Source organism: Miscanthus floridulus, chromosome 3, assembly GCF_019320115.1.
Source record: "Miscanthus floridulus cultivar M001 chromosome 3, ASM1932011v1, whole genome shotgun sequence".
Lineage (NCBI taxonomy): Eukaryota > Viridiplantae > Streptophyta > Magnoliopsida > Poales > Poaceae > Miscanthus > Miscanthus floridulus.
Genome location: NC_089582.1, coordinates 144,932,534 through 144,949,799, shown reverse-complemented (window position 1 = coordinate 144,949,799; position 17,266 = coordinate 144,932,534). Strand labels below are relative to the sequence as shown.

At 45.0% G+C, this 17,266-nt stretch overlaps 1 protein-coding gene across 1 annotated transcript; it reads left to right on the top strand.

Annotated features, from left to right (window-relative positions):
- The first annotated feature begins 492 nt into the window (after positions 1–492).
- On the top strand, positions 493–15,175 carry LOC136544630 (uncharacterized). Its single transcript, XM_066536720.1, has 8 exons — positions 493–537; positions 897–979; positions 1,186–1,285; positions 5,441–5,509; positions 5,870–5,971; positions 6,173–6,241; positions 13,816–13,872; positions 15,089–15,175. Exons 1-8 carry the CDS (start codon positions 493–495, stop codon positions 15,173–15,175), a joined length of 612 nt encoding a protein of 203 aa, XP_066392817.1.
- Positions 15,176–17,266: the final 2,091 nt, after the last annotated feature.

Below are 17,266 nucleotides of genomic sequence, written 5' to 3'. Positions count from 1 at the left end.
CCCCTCGAGCGGCGACCGCCTCCTCCACGACTCGCGCGGCCGCACCGCAGGCGCCGACATCGAGTGTGGTGGCGTCGAGTGTGGCTACCGGCCGGCCGGCCACCTCCTCCTCCACGCCCCCGCGCGGCCACACCACAAGCACCGGCCACCTCCGCCTCCTCCACGCCGCCAGTGCGGCTCGCGGTCGCGGAGCTGCCTGCTGCCTCCTGCTCTCCCGGCCTCCCCTTCCCACTCTCTTAGTGGGCCTCGGGCCGGCACGGCCTGCTAAAAAAGCCGGGCTCATCGGGCCGGCCCGGCACGAAAAGTGGCCCGGCAGGCCGTGCCTGGGCCATCGGCGAGGCACGAAGCCCGGGGAGGCACGGCCCAGAGGCACGCCGGGCCCTGTCGTGCCGTGCATCATCGGGCCGTGCCTGGCACGGGCCCGTGCCGGCCCGTTGGCCGTATATACCTATGCCTCAGTCACTATTCAATTTCCATTAAGAACTGCTCCATATGGAGACTACTTGTAACTGTGTACACAAGGCACGGTTTAACCAGGTGATTTTTAGGGTGCTTTGGGGCCACAGTGGCCCTGTTATAGGGCTCTTAACTGTAGAAGGGAGGCAGCACACAAAATCTACCTGAGCTATTAGGTGAAGTTAATCGAATGATATGTAATCCTGTGTGTAATAATAACAAAAAATCTTGGTCGATGTAGGGGAGAAGGCAAGGGTGCTTTCAGTATTAGTCTAGATAAACAAAGTGCTTGCATACGTGCTTAAGAAGCAATTTCTTTATATGTTTCAAAGGAATACTAGGATTTTATTTTCTTGCCCATTCATAACGAGATGTAATAACCAGGCATACCGTGTTAAACATTCTCATGATCAATTCTGGTATCTGCATGTATTCTGTAGGTACTTGTGAAAGACATTTGGGTGTTTGAGAGGTCCCTTTTTCACCCTGGAGCATATTGGCGTGTATGTGGAAGAATTACTCTGTAACGATATCTGTTTGGTGATCACATTCTCGCCTGGAGTTGAACAATGCCTTTTTGTCGTGCCAAGTAGTTGAATAAAATTTTGCCCAGCCCTCCTGTTTTTTTCTCCAGTCTAACTGATGTCTATCTAACAGGGTCTTCAGACACAAATAGGCAACAAATGTAGTATTTATGTTTTTCTTCTTCTTTGTGTTCTTTATTAGCAGAAAATACAGGTTTTCTGTTTATGCTGTTTCAAGGCTGAGGAAGAAAACTGGGTATACCAAAAAGCAATTCTATAATCAAGCATTAAAAATATACAAGGAGGTACATCTTATTTATTTGTTGGAAACTGCTCATATAATTTAAGAAGTTAGACTACATTGGTGTGAGTTTCAGACTTGCTTGCATGTACCGCAATCTGGTTTCTGGTTTATGCAGTGTTTAAATTCTTAGAATAAGAAATAATACCTAACACGTTTCGGCAAGTGTATAGTTTCATGAGAAGACAAGATAAATGAAACTAGATAGGTTTATTAGCTATTTAGCAAATCGACTGTCCAAATTATTGATCTACTTGCTTTATGGTTTTGACTTTTTCTTTGCTAGTTCTAATAAACCACCCAGACAGATTTGTAGTAACAGCTATTAGCCAAGTGATGAAGTAGCCATTATCCTGATCACATTGTGTGGATGTTTGCAGGGCCTTTACAGAAATTTTCAACATGATCCATTTAACATTTCTGTCCAAAGTTGCCCTTAATCTGTCATTGGCTGGTGATTTTGTTTTCATCTTTTGAATTGCAACAGTTGCAAGATCAGCGTTGATCTTGCAGCTGTTGAGCGCATAGCACGTGTGACTTGTATTAACAATATGTCTAATCATGAAGTTTTATAATTTTAACACTTCCAACTTTTGAAAGAAACAGTGTCCTCCCATGAATACTGTTCATATGCCAGTGGCAGCCCTATGACACAAATTGAAGTTCTTATTGTCATTGATATCATCAGCTCTACCTTCTTTTACTGAACATATGCCATTTTAGCCTTTCCATTTTGCTGCTAGATATATATTATATGTCATTTCACCATTGCATTTTTTACATTCACTGTAGTCACAATCAATCATTACAACAACAACAACAAAGCCTTTAAGTCCCAAACAAGTTAGGGTAGGCTAGAGTTGAAACCCAGCAGAAGCCATCAAGGTTCAGGCACGTGAATAACTGTTTTCCAAGCACTCCTATCTAAGGCTAAGTCTTTGGACATATTTCATCATTCCGAGTCTCCTTTTATTGCCTCTATCCAAGTCAACTTCGGTCTTTTTCTGCCTCTCTTCACGTTACTATCCTGCCTTAGGATTCCATTACGTACCGATGCCTCTGGAGGTCGCCGTTGGACATGTTCAAACCATCTCAACCGGTGTTGGACAAGCTTTTCTTCAATTGGTGCTACCCCTAATCTATCACGTATATCATCGTTCCGAACTCGATCCCTTCTTGTATGACCTCAAATCCAACGCAACATACGTATTTCCGCGACACTTATCTGTTGAACATGTCGTCTTTTCGTAGGCTAACATTCTGCACCATACAACATAGCAGGTCTAATCGCCGTCCTATAAAACTTACCTTTTAGCTTCTGTGATACCCTTTTGTCACATAGGACAATAGATGCTTGGCGCCACTTCATCCACCTTGCTTTGATTCTATGGCTCACATCTTCATCAATATTCCCGTCTCTCTGTAGCATTGATCCAAAATATCGAAAGGTATCATTTCTAGGCACTACTTGACCTTCTAAACTAATATCTTCCTCCTCCCGAGTAGTAGTGCCGAAGTCATATCTTATATACTCAGTTTTAGTTCTACTGAATCTAAAACATTTGGACTCTAAAGTCTCCCGCCATAACATTGTTCGAACACTAGTCACAACATTGTTGTACATGTCCTTAATGAGCCCGACGTACTTCGTTGGGACTTTATGTTTGTCCAAAGCCCACCATATAACATTCCTTGGTATTTTATCATAAGCCTTCTCCAAGTCAATAAAAACCATGTGTAGGTCCTTCTTCTTCTCCCTATACCGCTCCATAACTTGTCTTATTAAGAAAATGGCTTCCATGGTTGACCTTCTGGACATAAAACCAAATTGGTTCATAGAGACCCGCGTTATTGCTCTCAAGCGATGCTCGATAACTCTCTCTCATAGCTTCATAGTATGGCTCATCAACTTAATTCCCCGATAATTAGTACAACTTTGAATATCCCCTTTATTCTTGTAGATCAGTACCAATATACTTCTCCTCCACTCGTTAGGTATTTTGTTCGATCGAAAAATATGGTTGAACAGCTTAGTTAGCCATACTATAGCTATATCCCCGAGGCAACTCCACACCTCGATTGGGATACCATCCGGTCTCATCGTCTTACCTCCTTTCATCCTTTTCAACGTCTCTTTGACCTTAGATTCTTGGATTCTTTGCACAAAGCGCCTATTGGTGTCATCAAAAGAGTCATCCAACTAAAAGGTGGTGTCCGTATTCTTACCATTAAACAATTTATCAAAATACTATTGCCATCGATGTCGGATCTCATCCTCCTTCACCAAGAGATTCTCCCTTTCATTCTTAATGCACTTAACTTGGTTGAAGTCCTTTGTCTTTCTCTCACGAACCCTAGCCATCCTATAAATGTACTTCTCTCCTTCCTTCGTACTCAAATGTTGGTAAAGATCCTCGTACGCTCTACCCCTTGCCACACTTACAGCTCGCTTTGCAGTCTTCTTTGCCACCTTGTACTTCTCTATGTTGTCCACACTCCTGTCAAGGTACATGCGTCTATAGCATTCTTTCTTCTCCTTAATAGCCCTTTGGACTTCCTCGTTCTACCACCAAGTATCTTTAGCCTCGCCTCCACTTCCTATGGTTACTCCACACACCTCTGAGGCCACCTTCCGAATGTTGGTTGCCATCTTCTCTCACATGTTGTTTATGTCCTCTTCTTCCTTCCAAGAGCCCTCTTTGATAACCCTTTCTCTGAATACCTCTGACGTCTTCTCTTTCAGTTTCCACCACTTTGTTCTTTCAATCTTAGCTTGTTTATTCCTACGGGCACGCACCTAAAAACAAAAGTCTGCCACCAAAAGCTTATGTTGAGAAACAACACACTCCCCTGGTATCACCTTGCAACCCAAGCATGCTCGTTTGTCCTTTCTTCTTGCGAGGACAAAGTCAATCTGGCTAGAGTGTTGTCCGCTACTGAAGGTCACTAGATGAGATTCTCTCTTTCTAAAGAAAGTGTTGGCTATCATCAGGTCAAAAGCTACCGCGAAGTCCAGAACTTCCTCCCCCTCCTGATTCCTACTATCATACCCAAAACCTCCATGAACTGCCTCGAAACCTGCGCTTGTAGTACCTACATGTCCATTAAGATCTCCTCCTATAAAAAGATTCTCACTACTAGGTACAACTCTAATCAGGCCATCTAAGTCTTCCCAGAACTGTCTCTTAGCACTCTCGTCGAGGCCTACTTGGGGGGCATACGCACTAATTACGTTCAAGACCATATCACCAACGACAAGCTTGACTAAGATAATCCTATCTTCTTGCCTTCTCACTCTCACCACACCATTTTTGAGGCTCTTATTAATCAAAACTCCTACTCCATTTCTATTCACGACTGTCCCTGTGTACCCAAGCTTGAAACCTGTATTGTCCACCTCCTTCACCTTCTGACCCTTCTATTTAGTCTCTTGAACGCATAATATATTTACACGCCTCCTAGTCTTGGTATCAACTAATTCTCTTAATTTACCTGTAAGCGACCCTACATTCCAACTATCTAAACGGATCCTAGTTGGTTCGACTAGCTTCCTTACCCTTCGCACCCGTCGACTCGGATGTGAAGACCCTTGCTCATTTTTCACTACACCTGGGCGCCGATGTAGCGCGCCACTAAGGAAGCGACGATCCGATCCTTGCTCACTTGACACCATGCCCAGATCGCGACACGACACGTCACCAAGGGGGTGCCGACCCGGCCCTTGCCCATTTAACACCATACCCGGGTTCCGATATGGCGCGTCGCTAAGAGGATTACGCCCCAACGGTTTTCTTTCGAGTTTCATCTCCATTAGAATGACTAGATTTAACGTTGCCTTGCCATGCCTATCACAACCCTCCTCATTTACCAGAGCTTGGGATCTACTATGTTGAGACAACATAGGCGGAGTTAGTCACAATCGATCATTAACTAAAATATATCTTCCTAAGAGAAATTTGTCCCTCTTAGCATGGGAAAGTACAGAATATGTTCATCAAGTAACTATCATCGCATCATTGCCATTTCCCTTGTGCTTGTGCAAGAACCCAGGGTAACATCTACTTAGAAAGTAGAAACAGAGTACAATTGCATAATACAATCTTTTTAACCTGTGAAATGCCTCTGTGTCTGCTCACATTGTTTAATCTACTTGATTCAGGTTAACACTCTGATGGCACATGGAGACACATCATCGCTCCGGAAAATTCTGACCGAGAGGATGCATTCTGTAAGGCCCTGTTTAGATGCTAAGTTTTTTTTTTTTTTGTAGTTTTAGAAAATACCATGGTTTTGTGTAATAGTTTTGTTTTGGAAAACCATGAGGTGTTCAAATGTGACAAACCTGGTAAGTTTGAAAGCTATGATATGCTAAAACTGTAGTCTTTTGGAGTTTTAGAAACTCAACTCTAGACCCTTTTTTCTAAACCTTGGTTTTGTACATCTCAAGATTCTAAAATTACAGTTTTCTAATACCACGGTTTCTGAAAACTACAGCATTAAAAAAGGTCCTTATTTTTGAACAAATTCATGCTAGATGATTTACAAGGATTTTGCTGTTTATTATTTCCTCTTTTCTTTTCGGCTGAAGACTATAAAAAATGAACTAAAGAGAAGACAGTCCATGTGGAATTCTGTACATTGGGAACTGGTGGAGCCTGCTGTTAGCATCAGAACTTTGAGGGCTCGCATGGTAAGCTACTTCTGTTAGACTGTATATCTGTACGTTCCAATGTTCCATAGATGAATTAGCATATTTTGGTATGTACACCTATTTAAGATCAAGGTGTACATGCTAAATTTTTTAACTCCAATATAATCTCTCTAATAAATTTATATTTGTTGTACTATGTTTTCCTGATTGGATATAGTTGGAATGTTTTTTGCTTTGCAGATTGGCCTCGATAAGAATGACCTTGATAAAGTTTTTATACAGCTTACACTTAAGTTTGTTACAAAACAGGTTTCATTCTCTCAGACTTCTCATGCAATTTAATCTAGTTCATATATACCTACGTTTGTTTGTGTTTGAATTATTAGCTTGACGCAGAACATGATTCACTGGTCGTGTTCTGTCTCTTTATCTAAATTTCATAGCTTGTATCTTCATTAATTGCTCTCCACTTTTAAGTCCTGCTCTTTTATCTTTAAAATGGATAATATCTCCTGTTTACACAGAACAATCATGGGAGCTGTGTATCTTTGCAATATTCATGTTTTATTTTCCTTGTACAATCCTTTATTGTTCAAGGATGATGTCGTGGAGGTGAGAAGGCATGGGGATAGGATCATCTTAGTTAAACTTGTCATTAGTGATATGGTCTTTAACGTAATTAGTGCGAATGCCCCCAAGTAGATCATGATGAGAGTGCTAAGCGGCTTTTCTGGGAAGACTTAGATCGCTTGGTTAGAGCTGTCCCTATTAGCGAGAAGCTCTTTATAAAAGGTGATCTTAATGGCCATGTGGGTACATCAAGTGCAGGTTTCGAGGCGGTTCATGGGAGTTTCGGATATGGTAGTAGGAACCAGGAGGGAGAGGAAGTCTTAGACTTTGCCATAGCTTTTGATCTGATGATAGCTAACACTTTCTTCCGTAAGAGAGAGTCCCATTTAGTGACCTTTAGTAGCGGCCAGTTCTCTAGTCAAATCGACTTTGTCCTTACAAGAAGGAGGGATAAACAAACATGCGTGGACTGTAAGATGGAGAATGTGTGGTCGCTCAACATAAGCTGGTGGTGGCTGACTTCCGCTTTCTGGTGTAAGCTCATGGGAACAAACAAGCTTGGGTTGCTAGAACAAAGTGGTGGAAATTAGAAGGGGAGACATCAAAGGTCTGTAAGGAAAAGGTCATTGAAGAGGGCCATTGGAATGATGAAGGCGATGCAAACAGCATGTGGGAGAAGATGGCAACATGCGTTCGAAAAATTGCTTCAGAGGTGCTTGGAGTGACCAAAGAGAGCGGATGCGACTCTAAAGACACTTGGTGGTGGAATGAAGATGTGTAAAAGGCTATTAAGGAAAATAAGGAGTGCTATAAGCGCTTGTACCATGACAGGTGTGCAAACAACATAGAGAAGTACAAGGTGGCAAAGAAGACTGCAAAACGAGTGGTGAGTGAGGCAAAGGGGCGAGCCTATGAGGACCTTTATCGACATTTGAGTACGAAGAAAAGGGAGAAGGACATTTATACGATGGCTAGGGATCGCGATAGGAAAACAAGGGACTTCAACCAAGTCAAGTGCATAAAGGATGAGGGGGAGCAGCTCTTAGTGAAGGAGGATGAGATCAAACATAGATGGCAAGAGTATTTTGATAAATTGTTCAATGGTGGGAACGACAACACCACCTTTCAGCTGGACGACTCATTTGATGACACTAACATGCGCTTTGTGCGGAGAATTCAAGAATCGGAGGTCAGAGAAGCCTTGAAAATGATGAAAGGGGGCAAAGCGATGGGCCCTAATGGTATCCCAATCAAGGTGTGGAGATATCTCGGGGATATTGAAGCGACCTAATTTCCACTAAGAGAAATCCACAGAGTCGAAGTGTAATAAGACCGTTGTAGATCATATTACCCAAATTCCAGTCGAATACCACATCCATACAACGATAATATCAGAGTACAAATAGTGCGGAATTACATAATTTATTACATCGCCGCATTGGCGGAATCAAAAGTAGCATTCATTCAGAACAACTTGAAGATAAGATCGCCAAACTCGAGCGTAGGCACGAACCCCTCAACCGTCAAACTCCTCGGAGCTATACTCCTCAGCAGAACCTGTGTGCCAAAAACTTATCAGTACGATTTGTACTGGCCACTCCCAACCCTATGAGCATTGCTTTGTGGAAATTGGATGCAAGTTGGATATAGTCAAAAGGAACCTATAAGGCTGGGGTTTCCTATGTATTTAGCATATCAAGTATATAAAAGTATAGTCAAGTTTTAACACCATTCCCACACCCATTCCACCCCATTTCCGTCTAGAGTCAGGTTTTGATCCTAGGATCGACATACCACCATCTCCACTTCATCACCATACCACAACCAAACCATCGCTCAGTCGATAGGCCAACTCCCTCTCGGCACTGTCTCAAGGCCCGTAGCCCCTGACTACGTCCGAACACTCACTCACGGGGAAAGAAGAGAAGGACTCATCTCTCTATCTAGTTTAAGCGAAACCCAAGAAAGGTCCATAGCCGACAAGTCGGCACATGTATCGATCGATCAACCATACACTCTGCAGAGGTTTTACATAACCACAAGATCTACCTTCTTCGCTGACCGTTGTCAACTGGGTTGATTTCGGCCGCTTGCCAGCCTAGGATAATGCCACTCTACCATTCAGCCCTGGTTCATCCCCAAGTCTAGTCTAGGGTGGCTGAAACTGTGAGTCATGAGCCGGGTCCACAAGGTCTCCATGAAGTCTCAGAAGGGTGTGGGGAAATCCTCCGTGCCCCGTACCTCCTTACACTGTCCGCTATCAACCTAGCAGTAGTGGCAATATCCTACCAAGTAGTCCGACCGTCCCGCACCATATAGGGCGAGTGGTACGTAAGGCTTCCCGGTGAATCTGAGTACTAGTAAGTCCTTAGGGATGACCAAGCCAGAATGTCTTCATCAGGGTTTCCATTTATCGTACCACCATAGCACCTCCATCCCAGGCTCCTCCCATCATAGGTTCACACCCAGGACCACCTCATATACCATTTACCCACCACAGGTATCCATTCTAGGGGTGCCCAGGTAGCACCACACGGCATGACTTGCCCCAGGCTCGTCGTATACTCTAACTTGGTCGACACAACCCTTACCCTCCACGCACCCAAGTCACACACGCAGCACTCTCCCCATAATCCAGTTAACACCAGTTTCCACCACGCATCAATGTAGTACAAGCGTAGTTGAAGTAATAAGCAATATAGCAGCAAGCGTGTGTCTAGCCTAATAGCAGGGTGAGCAGGGGTAAGGTTGCATCAAGGTAAAGGTCATCAAGAAAAACATACTACCATGCAAGTCCTATCACAGTGTGATTACAACAATAAAGTAAAGCAATAACAGTTCTATATTAGCCATGCGTAATAGGTGCTACGAGATTGGGTGGGATGTGGCACCTTCAGTGCAGTCGTCTCCGTACTCCTCATGGTACTCTCGGTCCTCGTCCGTTTGGTTCTCCTCCGAGTCTACAAACGATCGTATTATAGTTGCGTTAGCGACGTCTATAGATTAGCACAAAGAAGCAATGAAAATTCAAAAGAGCCAAATGCACTCAAACATGGGTTCATTGCGTAGAGCTTGATTTTAGATGAATTTCGGTCCTGATCTTGTATTTTTCTGAGGTCGTATGAATTAGTTATATATTTTCGAAGATCAAATTAAGGCTGATTAATTCAGGGCTGACACGTGTCACATTGTGACTGGTTCACATGGCATGTAGGGATATAGCTGGTGTGGTGGTCGGAGAGGTCGCCGAAGTGGTCGGAAAGGTTGCAGCGGTGGTCGGAGATGTCACCGAGGTGGTCGGTGAGATCACCGTCGTGGTCGGAAGACTGGCCGAGGTGGTCGGTGAGATCACGGAGGTGGTCGGAGTGGTCATCGAGGTGGTCGGTGAGATTGCCGAAGTCCCCGACGCTGGCGTGGTCTCATCATCAGCATGACGTCAGCATGGCGCCATCCGAGCTAAACTGCGGCTGACAGGTGGGTCCAGGGTCAAACGGTGTCTAATAGGTGAGGCGCGGTTCATGGTGAACTCGCCTGCGTTGGTCCATAGACCGCAGAGCTGGTCTATGAAGGACTTGGTCCACTTACTCCTTCCCAGGGTTTGGTTCACGTGCACGACGTGGTCGTGGTCTGGGCTCGGCGGAGCTGCTCGGGACATGGTCGATGAGGGGAAAATCCCCTACTCTTTCTTGATGGGGCTCCCGCCAGCGGTGAGGTCACCGGCGAGCCTTACCCGCGGCGCTGGTGTGCAATTAAGGTGGGCAAAAGCTTGGCCATGCCATAGTGGGTGTCCAGGTGAAGTTAACGTGGTGGTTGGGCGGCTCTAGTTGGCTGGCCGCGGTGAACGGCGGCGTGGGTTCGTCGGCGTGCATAGACAGGGCTGTAGTGGTTGCGAGAGTCCAGTTGGAGAAGCGTGTGAGATCCATGGTGCTTCTACGGCCATGGTGGGTGTGCTGAAGGAGCTCCTGGTGCTCCTAGTGGCTCCGACCATGGTGGTGGGGGCAAAACAGAGGCGGTGGCGCTCCGACAAGGTGTGGTGCGGCAACGCAGGGCTCTGGTGGGCTTCTTCCTTAGCTAAGATGGGCGCGGTGTGTCTCTCGTCATGGCGAAGCCAGTCAAGGTGTCAACATCGCCTTTACCGCGACGTAGAAGACGCGGTGGTCTTGCCATGGTTGTGCTCTCGGCCATGGTGAGCGTGCTCGTGCATGTGCGCTCCTGTTCCGATGTACAACGTCATGGCTGGGGTCCTCCTTTTGGCTGATGGCAGTGCACACGGCACGTCCTGGGTCTTGGCAAGCGTGGCCATGGCGGTCTCCTTAACTAACCAGTTGGGCTAGGCCAGAGCTCGAAGCTTCAGCAAGGTTTCGATCATGGCGGTGCACGTTCCATTTGGCTAGGGAGGTGGTCTCAACAAGATGGCTCACCATAGGGTTCGTGGCGGTAGGATGGTGGTGCGGTGGCGAGGCGAGGCCGTGATGAGGTGATGCAGTGTCGTGTCGAGCAGCTACGTCGCTGTAGCTGATCGGGGCGGTGCTCCTGGCTCCGGCGAGGTCCTCCCCGCAGCAGCTCCTTCTCCACCTTGCTTCTCCCTCCTCTCTCTCTCTCTCTCTTGGCTAGATGCGGTGTGGTGCTGTGCCACCAGCGGCGGCGGCGAACGGGCTGAGGGTTAGGGCTCACGGACGTTGGCTTTTATAGCCGAGCTCCAAGGGTTCCAATGGCGGACGGCGATCGGGCGGTGGTGATGCGTGCGGCGCATCCGACGGTTCGCGTGCGGTAGCGTAGGCATGGCGCAAGGGGAAACAGGGTCATGCGATGTGCGTGACTCCGGGCCCACACCTGCCACGCTGGTCGGCCCCCGGTCGCGCGGGGAGAATGCGTGGGCGAGGGGAAGAAGACACTACTGTGCTGACAAGCGGGGTCGGGTCGTCAGGCGCTTGGCGCGATGTGGCTGCGTGCGGCGCGTGATGGCTGACGAGCGGGCCTGGCTTGTCAGCGGCTATGCGCGTGCGGCGACGATGCTAGGCCGGCTTCGTGGGCTACGCGCGTGAAAGGGCAGGCGAGGCTCAGCTGAGCTGCTGCCTCCCTCTTTTTCCTTTTCTTTTTATTCTTAAGTTGAGTATTAATTGTTTGAAGGTTTATCAATTATTAAAGGAGTTAGTCACGTATCACATAAAGCAATGAAAATCCAAATCACATATTACAATAATAATTATGCATGCAAGGTTTTACGTGTTGGGGATTTAAACACTCATATATGACATGGTCATGATATGGTTATGAAAATGACTACTTAGGTTATACTTACATGCAATACCTAGGGTTAGCTCCTACACATGTCACTCAACATTGCATGGGGTTAAAACAAAAATTTTGTAGTTGTAATTTTTGGTGTGTGGATTTTTGGGTTGTTACAGATATAACTATAGTATGGCTAACCAAGATGTTCAACAATATCTTTCGATCGAACAAGATGCCTGTGGAGTGGAGAAGAAGCATATTGGTACCATTCTACAAGAACAAGGGAGAGATCCAAAGTTAATCTACAAGAATAAGGGAGATATCCAAAGTTGTACTAATAATTGGGGAATTAAGTTGATGAGCCACACTATGAAGCTATGGGAGAGAGTCATCGAGCAGCGCCTGCGAGGAACGACGCAGATATCAACAAACCAATTTGGTTTCATGTCCGGAAGGTCAACCACATAAGCAATCTTCTTAATAAGACAGGTTATGGAGCGGTTTAGAGAGCAGAAGAAGGACCTCCACTTGGTTTTCATTGACTTGGAGAAGGCTTATGACAAGATACCAAGAAATGTTATGTGGTGATCTTTGGACAAACATAAAGTCCCATCAAAGTACGTGACCCTCATCAAGGACATGTACAACAATATTGTGACTAGTGTTCGAACAAACGATGGTAACACGGATTACGTCCTGATTAAAATTGGACTTCATCAAGGGTCAGCCTTAAGCCCGTATCTCTTTGCCTTGGTAATGGATGAGGTTATCAGGAACATACAAGGGGATATCCCTTGGTGTATGTTGTTCGCTGATGATGTAGTGTTAGTGGACGAAAGTCAGGCGGTAGTAAATAGGAAAGTAGAGTTATGGCGGCAGACCCTTGAGTCTAAAGGTTTTAGATTGAGCAGAACTAAAACCGAATACATGAGATGCGACTTTGGCGGAGTTGTACAGGAGGAGGGAGGTATGAGTTTGGAAGGTCAAGTAGTGCCTAAGAAGGATATCTTTTGGTATCTGGGATCAATGCTACAGAGGGACGAAGATATTGATGCGAACGTTAGCCATAGAATCAAAGCAGGGTGGATCAAGTGACGACAAGATTCTGGCATTCTCTATGACAAGAGGGTACCACATAAGCTAAAAGGCAAGTTCTATAGAACGACGATTAGACCGGCTATGTTGTATGGAGCAGAATGTTGGCCTACAAAGATTCGACATGTTCAACAACCGAGTGTTGCAGAAATGCGTATGTTGCGATGGATTTGCAGTCACACAAGAATGGACCAAGTTCGGAACGATGATATACGTGATCGCCTAGAGGTAGCACCAATTGAAGAAAAACTTGTCCAACATCGGTTGAGGTGGTTTTGCTATGTTCAAAGGAGACCTCTAGATGCACCAGTGCATTGTGGAGTCCTAAGCCAAGCTAATAATATGAGGAGAGGTAGAGGAAAACCGAAATTGACATGGAGGAGGCAATAAAAAGAGATTTGAAAGCTTGGGATATACGAGATCTATGTTTGAATAGGAGTACTTGGAAAGCAGCTATTGAAGTGCCTGAACAGTGACTTGGGGCTCTTGTTGTGTTTCAACTCTAGCCTACTCCAACTTGCTTAGGACTGAAAGGCTATGTTGTTGTTGTTGTAGTAGTAGTAGTAGTAGTACAATCCTTTACTGTTCTGATGCTGAGCTTTTTTGTTCTTGATAATAAGATCTACTCTGGACACCTCATTGGTGCTGAATATGTGTTGCTTTCGTGTCGTGCTTGTATGCAGCATTTTTTAAGTAAATTCTGGCCTTTTTTTTTGTAACTTACATCTGGGTATCATTAAAGTAAGTCCTTGAAGTTCACATCCCTAATAACTAATAAGCATCAAAATTAGAATATGTATAACTTCTACGTTCTGAAAATCAAAACACAACGGCAAAAATGAGTATGTTTTTCTATTTACTCCCTGGTGATGTGCTATCAGCGCCAATGAATATCTCAGCTCTTAAAATCTGCAGTAATCTATTGTTTTATGTAGTGCTTCATGCACATATTGTGAACAATCTTTTTTATTTTTTTTCTGTAGAAATTTGAAGCCTATAATTCAAAGGGTGCAGTTGTGTCTGGAGACAAGTCGAAGGAGGTAAATTAAATACGCCTGAACATTTGGAATTGTAGTGTCAAACAAGTTAGATTAAGATTAGCTAGGCTCTAGAAAACACCAAGTGTATGAACTAACCCTCAGAACTGCTTACAAGTCTATCAAAGTTTAATAGTTCCTTGTTCAATTTGTCCTCAGGAGTCAGGATGTCTTCCACACTGACCTAGTTTACATTGTTTTACTGGTTGATTACACTTTATGCATGCCAATATTAAATTAATGTCAACTTGTCAAGTAACAATCAGGCAAGTGTTGAAGAGACGTAATTGCTGTTATGCTGGTTCTATTTTAGTGGTGATGGATATAACCAGAACCTTGCTTTTTCTGGCTGCTGGCCTGATCTCCTCAAGTAGGTAGTTGCCTTGCCGGCAGTAACATATAGCTAGTTGCAGGAAGCTGTAGCTTAGATAGGAGCTGGAGAAAAACTACCATTTTTAGCCAACTACCCGCTAAGAACTGGTTGATACTTTTAGTTTTAGAGTGATTTTCTTGTCTGCAACTGTTAAGATAACCTATTCAACACGCCATCATAAGCATGATTCACCGCACAACTATAATTCAATAGTGCAGTAGACATTAGACAATCAGTTTTGGTTTAGTCAAATAGCTGGTTTAGCCTCACCAGTTCTATCTGACTGTTTGTTATCACTTATCTGTTAAGTCAAATATCAAGTGGCTTTAGTTGAAATCTGTAGGAAAAAAATTTGTCAGAACGTGTAATGAATTGGAGAGCATCCGCGTGTCCACATCCTATGCCTCAGTCACTATTCAATTTCCATTAAGAACTGCTCCATATGGAGACTACTTGTAACTGTGTACACAAGGCACGGTTTAACCAGGTGATTTTTAGGGTGCTTTGGGGCCACAGTGGCCCTGTTATAGGGCTCTTAACTGTAGAAGGGAGGCAGGACACAAAATCTACCTGAGCTATTAGGTGAAGTTAATCGAATGATATGTAATCCTGTGTGTAATAATAACTAAAAATCTTGGTCGATGTAGGGGAGAAGGCAAGGGTGCTTTCAGTATTAGTCTAGATAAACAAAGTGCTTGCATACGTGCTTAAGAAGCAATTTCTTTATATGTTTCAAAGGAATACTAGGATTTTATTTTCTTGCCCATTCATAACGAGATGTAATAACCAGGAATACCGTGTTAAACATTCTCATGATCAATTCTGGTATCTGCATGTATTCTGTAGGTACTTGTGAAAGACATTTGGGTGTTTGAGAGGTCCCTTTTTCACCCTGGAGCATATTGGCGTGTATGTGGAAGAATTACTCTGTAACGATATCTGTTTGGTGATCACATTCTCGCCTGGAGTTGAACAATGCCTTTTTGTCGTGCCAAGTAGTTGAATAAAATTTTGCCCAGCCCTCCTGTTTTTTTCTCCGGTCTAACTGATGTCTATCTAACAGGGTCTTCAGACACAAATAGGCAACAAATGTAGTATTTATGTTTTTCTTCTTCTTTGTGTTCTTTATTAGCAGAAAATACAGGTTTTCTGTTTATGCTTTTGTTAGAGAGCTAGCTTTTCGGGGCATATTGACCCCATTTGGAAGAGTTTGCGTATCATCATCATCATCATCAGGTATCAGAATTCAGAAATATACTGCCCAGTGTGTGCGACAAGGAAGAGCTGGAGCTCTTTCGTCCATGGCACTTTGCATTTGCTCATGCTATTCGGACGCCGATCTTCTCGCAATTTCCGTTTAATTAATTTTCTGGTGGTAGTAGTAAGGCTAGAGGAAGCCTTCCAAGGCCAGGCACCTCTGTGTAACTGTCATGTGACCTGGTTGACACTATTCTGAACATTCATCTTGTCCTGCTGAACGCCCGGGCTTCGCTCAGCGACTGAACAAAAAAAAGGGGGTTGGGGGATAGGGACAACCTACTTGTCTGCCAAGTACTACCCATCGTATCTGCGAAGTATTCTGGACGTGATTTGCAGGCATCAGGCACCGCGTACTATAATTCTTTCTCACAAGAAGCTCGCTGAGCTCCCGTGTTCATATGCATCTTACACTTGGTTGGCTGGCCGCCTTGTCAGTCTCAGAGCTGTAAACAACAAACAATTGTTGTTTGCCAGAGCCTAGGGCCGCCAGTCCCTCATTATTGTCCATTGATCTATTCCCGCGGCCATCGTCTGTCTCAAAAAAGAAAGAGAAAGGGTAACAAAAAAGAAAGAACTAGAGGCGGGCAGCTATGCTCTCGACTCGATCGCTCAGCTTCACCTGCACCCTCCTGCCGACGCAGGCAGGCTCGTTGACCTGGGCACCTGATATCATCATATCATACGATAGCGCTCGGTTACATACACGTACAATAAACCACAGCAATGAAAATAAAGCAAGGTAAACTCCGCAATCGCAATCATGCATGCCGGCTGCACTGCATGCAGCCGCCTCTCCCTGGCAATCGCATCGCAGTGTCAACGGCGGCTGCGTGCGTTGGCGTACGTATGCATGCTGCTGGGCTGGGCAGCGGTGACCATAAGCTGGTTTCGCATTGGCTACGTCCGTCCTGCCGTCTCTCTGTTCGTTCCAAGTTAGTTTCGTGTTTAAGTTAAGTTAGTTTTTAAGTGGCGATCGAGGACTGGACAAGAGCCCATGGCGACGACGGCAGCGAGCTCCGATCCATTGGCCCGCCGAGATTAAATTAGGGTAAGGTTGCGTTCGTCTGGCAGGGAACGGTGACCAGGAACCATTCCTACCAAGAATGCTAGCGTAATTTGTATAGTCAATCCTCACCAAGAACTATTCCTGGTCAGGGATGGCCATAAACGAACGAGCTCTAAGTTATATCACGCGCGCCGACCCTATGGATTTGTTAATCAGCTTGTTCGCTGGTTGGTTTCTGGGCTGATAAACCCGACTGGTGTTGGTTTGTTGATAGAGAAAAATATTATACCATGGCTGATAAGCCCTGGCTGAAACCAAGTGAACAGGCTGAATGACTACACACTCCAGTGACAGCGTAGATACAGTGGTATCTCTATCGATCTCTTGCGTTCGGTTCGGGTGATTACGATTCGTCGGCGGCGTCGAGAGAATATATTTGTAGTTTTTATATGTTTTGTATACATATATTATTATATATACATACACAAAATGCAAGTGATATTATAGATGGGTTCCTGATCGAACGGCCGGACACCGGGATTAACAACGAAGCGACGACTTTGAGAGGGAGACGGTTACGACAATAATCAGCTGTGCTGTGACTGTGCTAGCTAGCTTGTGAGCGAAGATGATATGGGGGATCGGAGTTCGGAGCGAGCATGTATGTAGAGAGACGACCGGGCCGTGTGGTGTGTGACGATATATGCCGAATGCATGGCTTTGTGGACACAAAAGTAAACCACGCAACGCAATGCAAG

Bases quoted from the DNA above. Each gene is read 5' to 3' on its own strand.
- LOC136544630 (XM_066536720.1), top strand. From the start codon at position 493: ATGGAGACTACTTGTAACTGTGTACACAAGGCACGGTTTAACCAG. The intron at 980-1,185 runs GTAACGATATCT...CTTTATTAGCAG, and splicing joins GTATGTGGAAGAATTACTCT to AAAATACAGGTTTTCTGTTT. The intron at 6,242-13,815 runs GTTTCATTCTCT...TTTTTTCTGTAG, and splicing joins TTAAGTTTGTTACAAAACAG to AAATTTGAAGCCTATAATTC.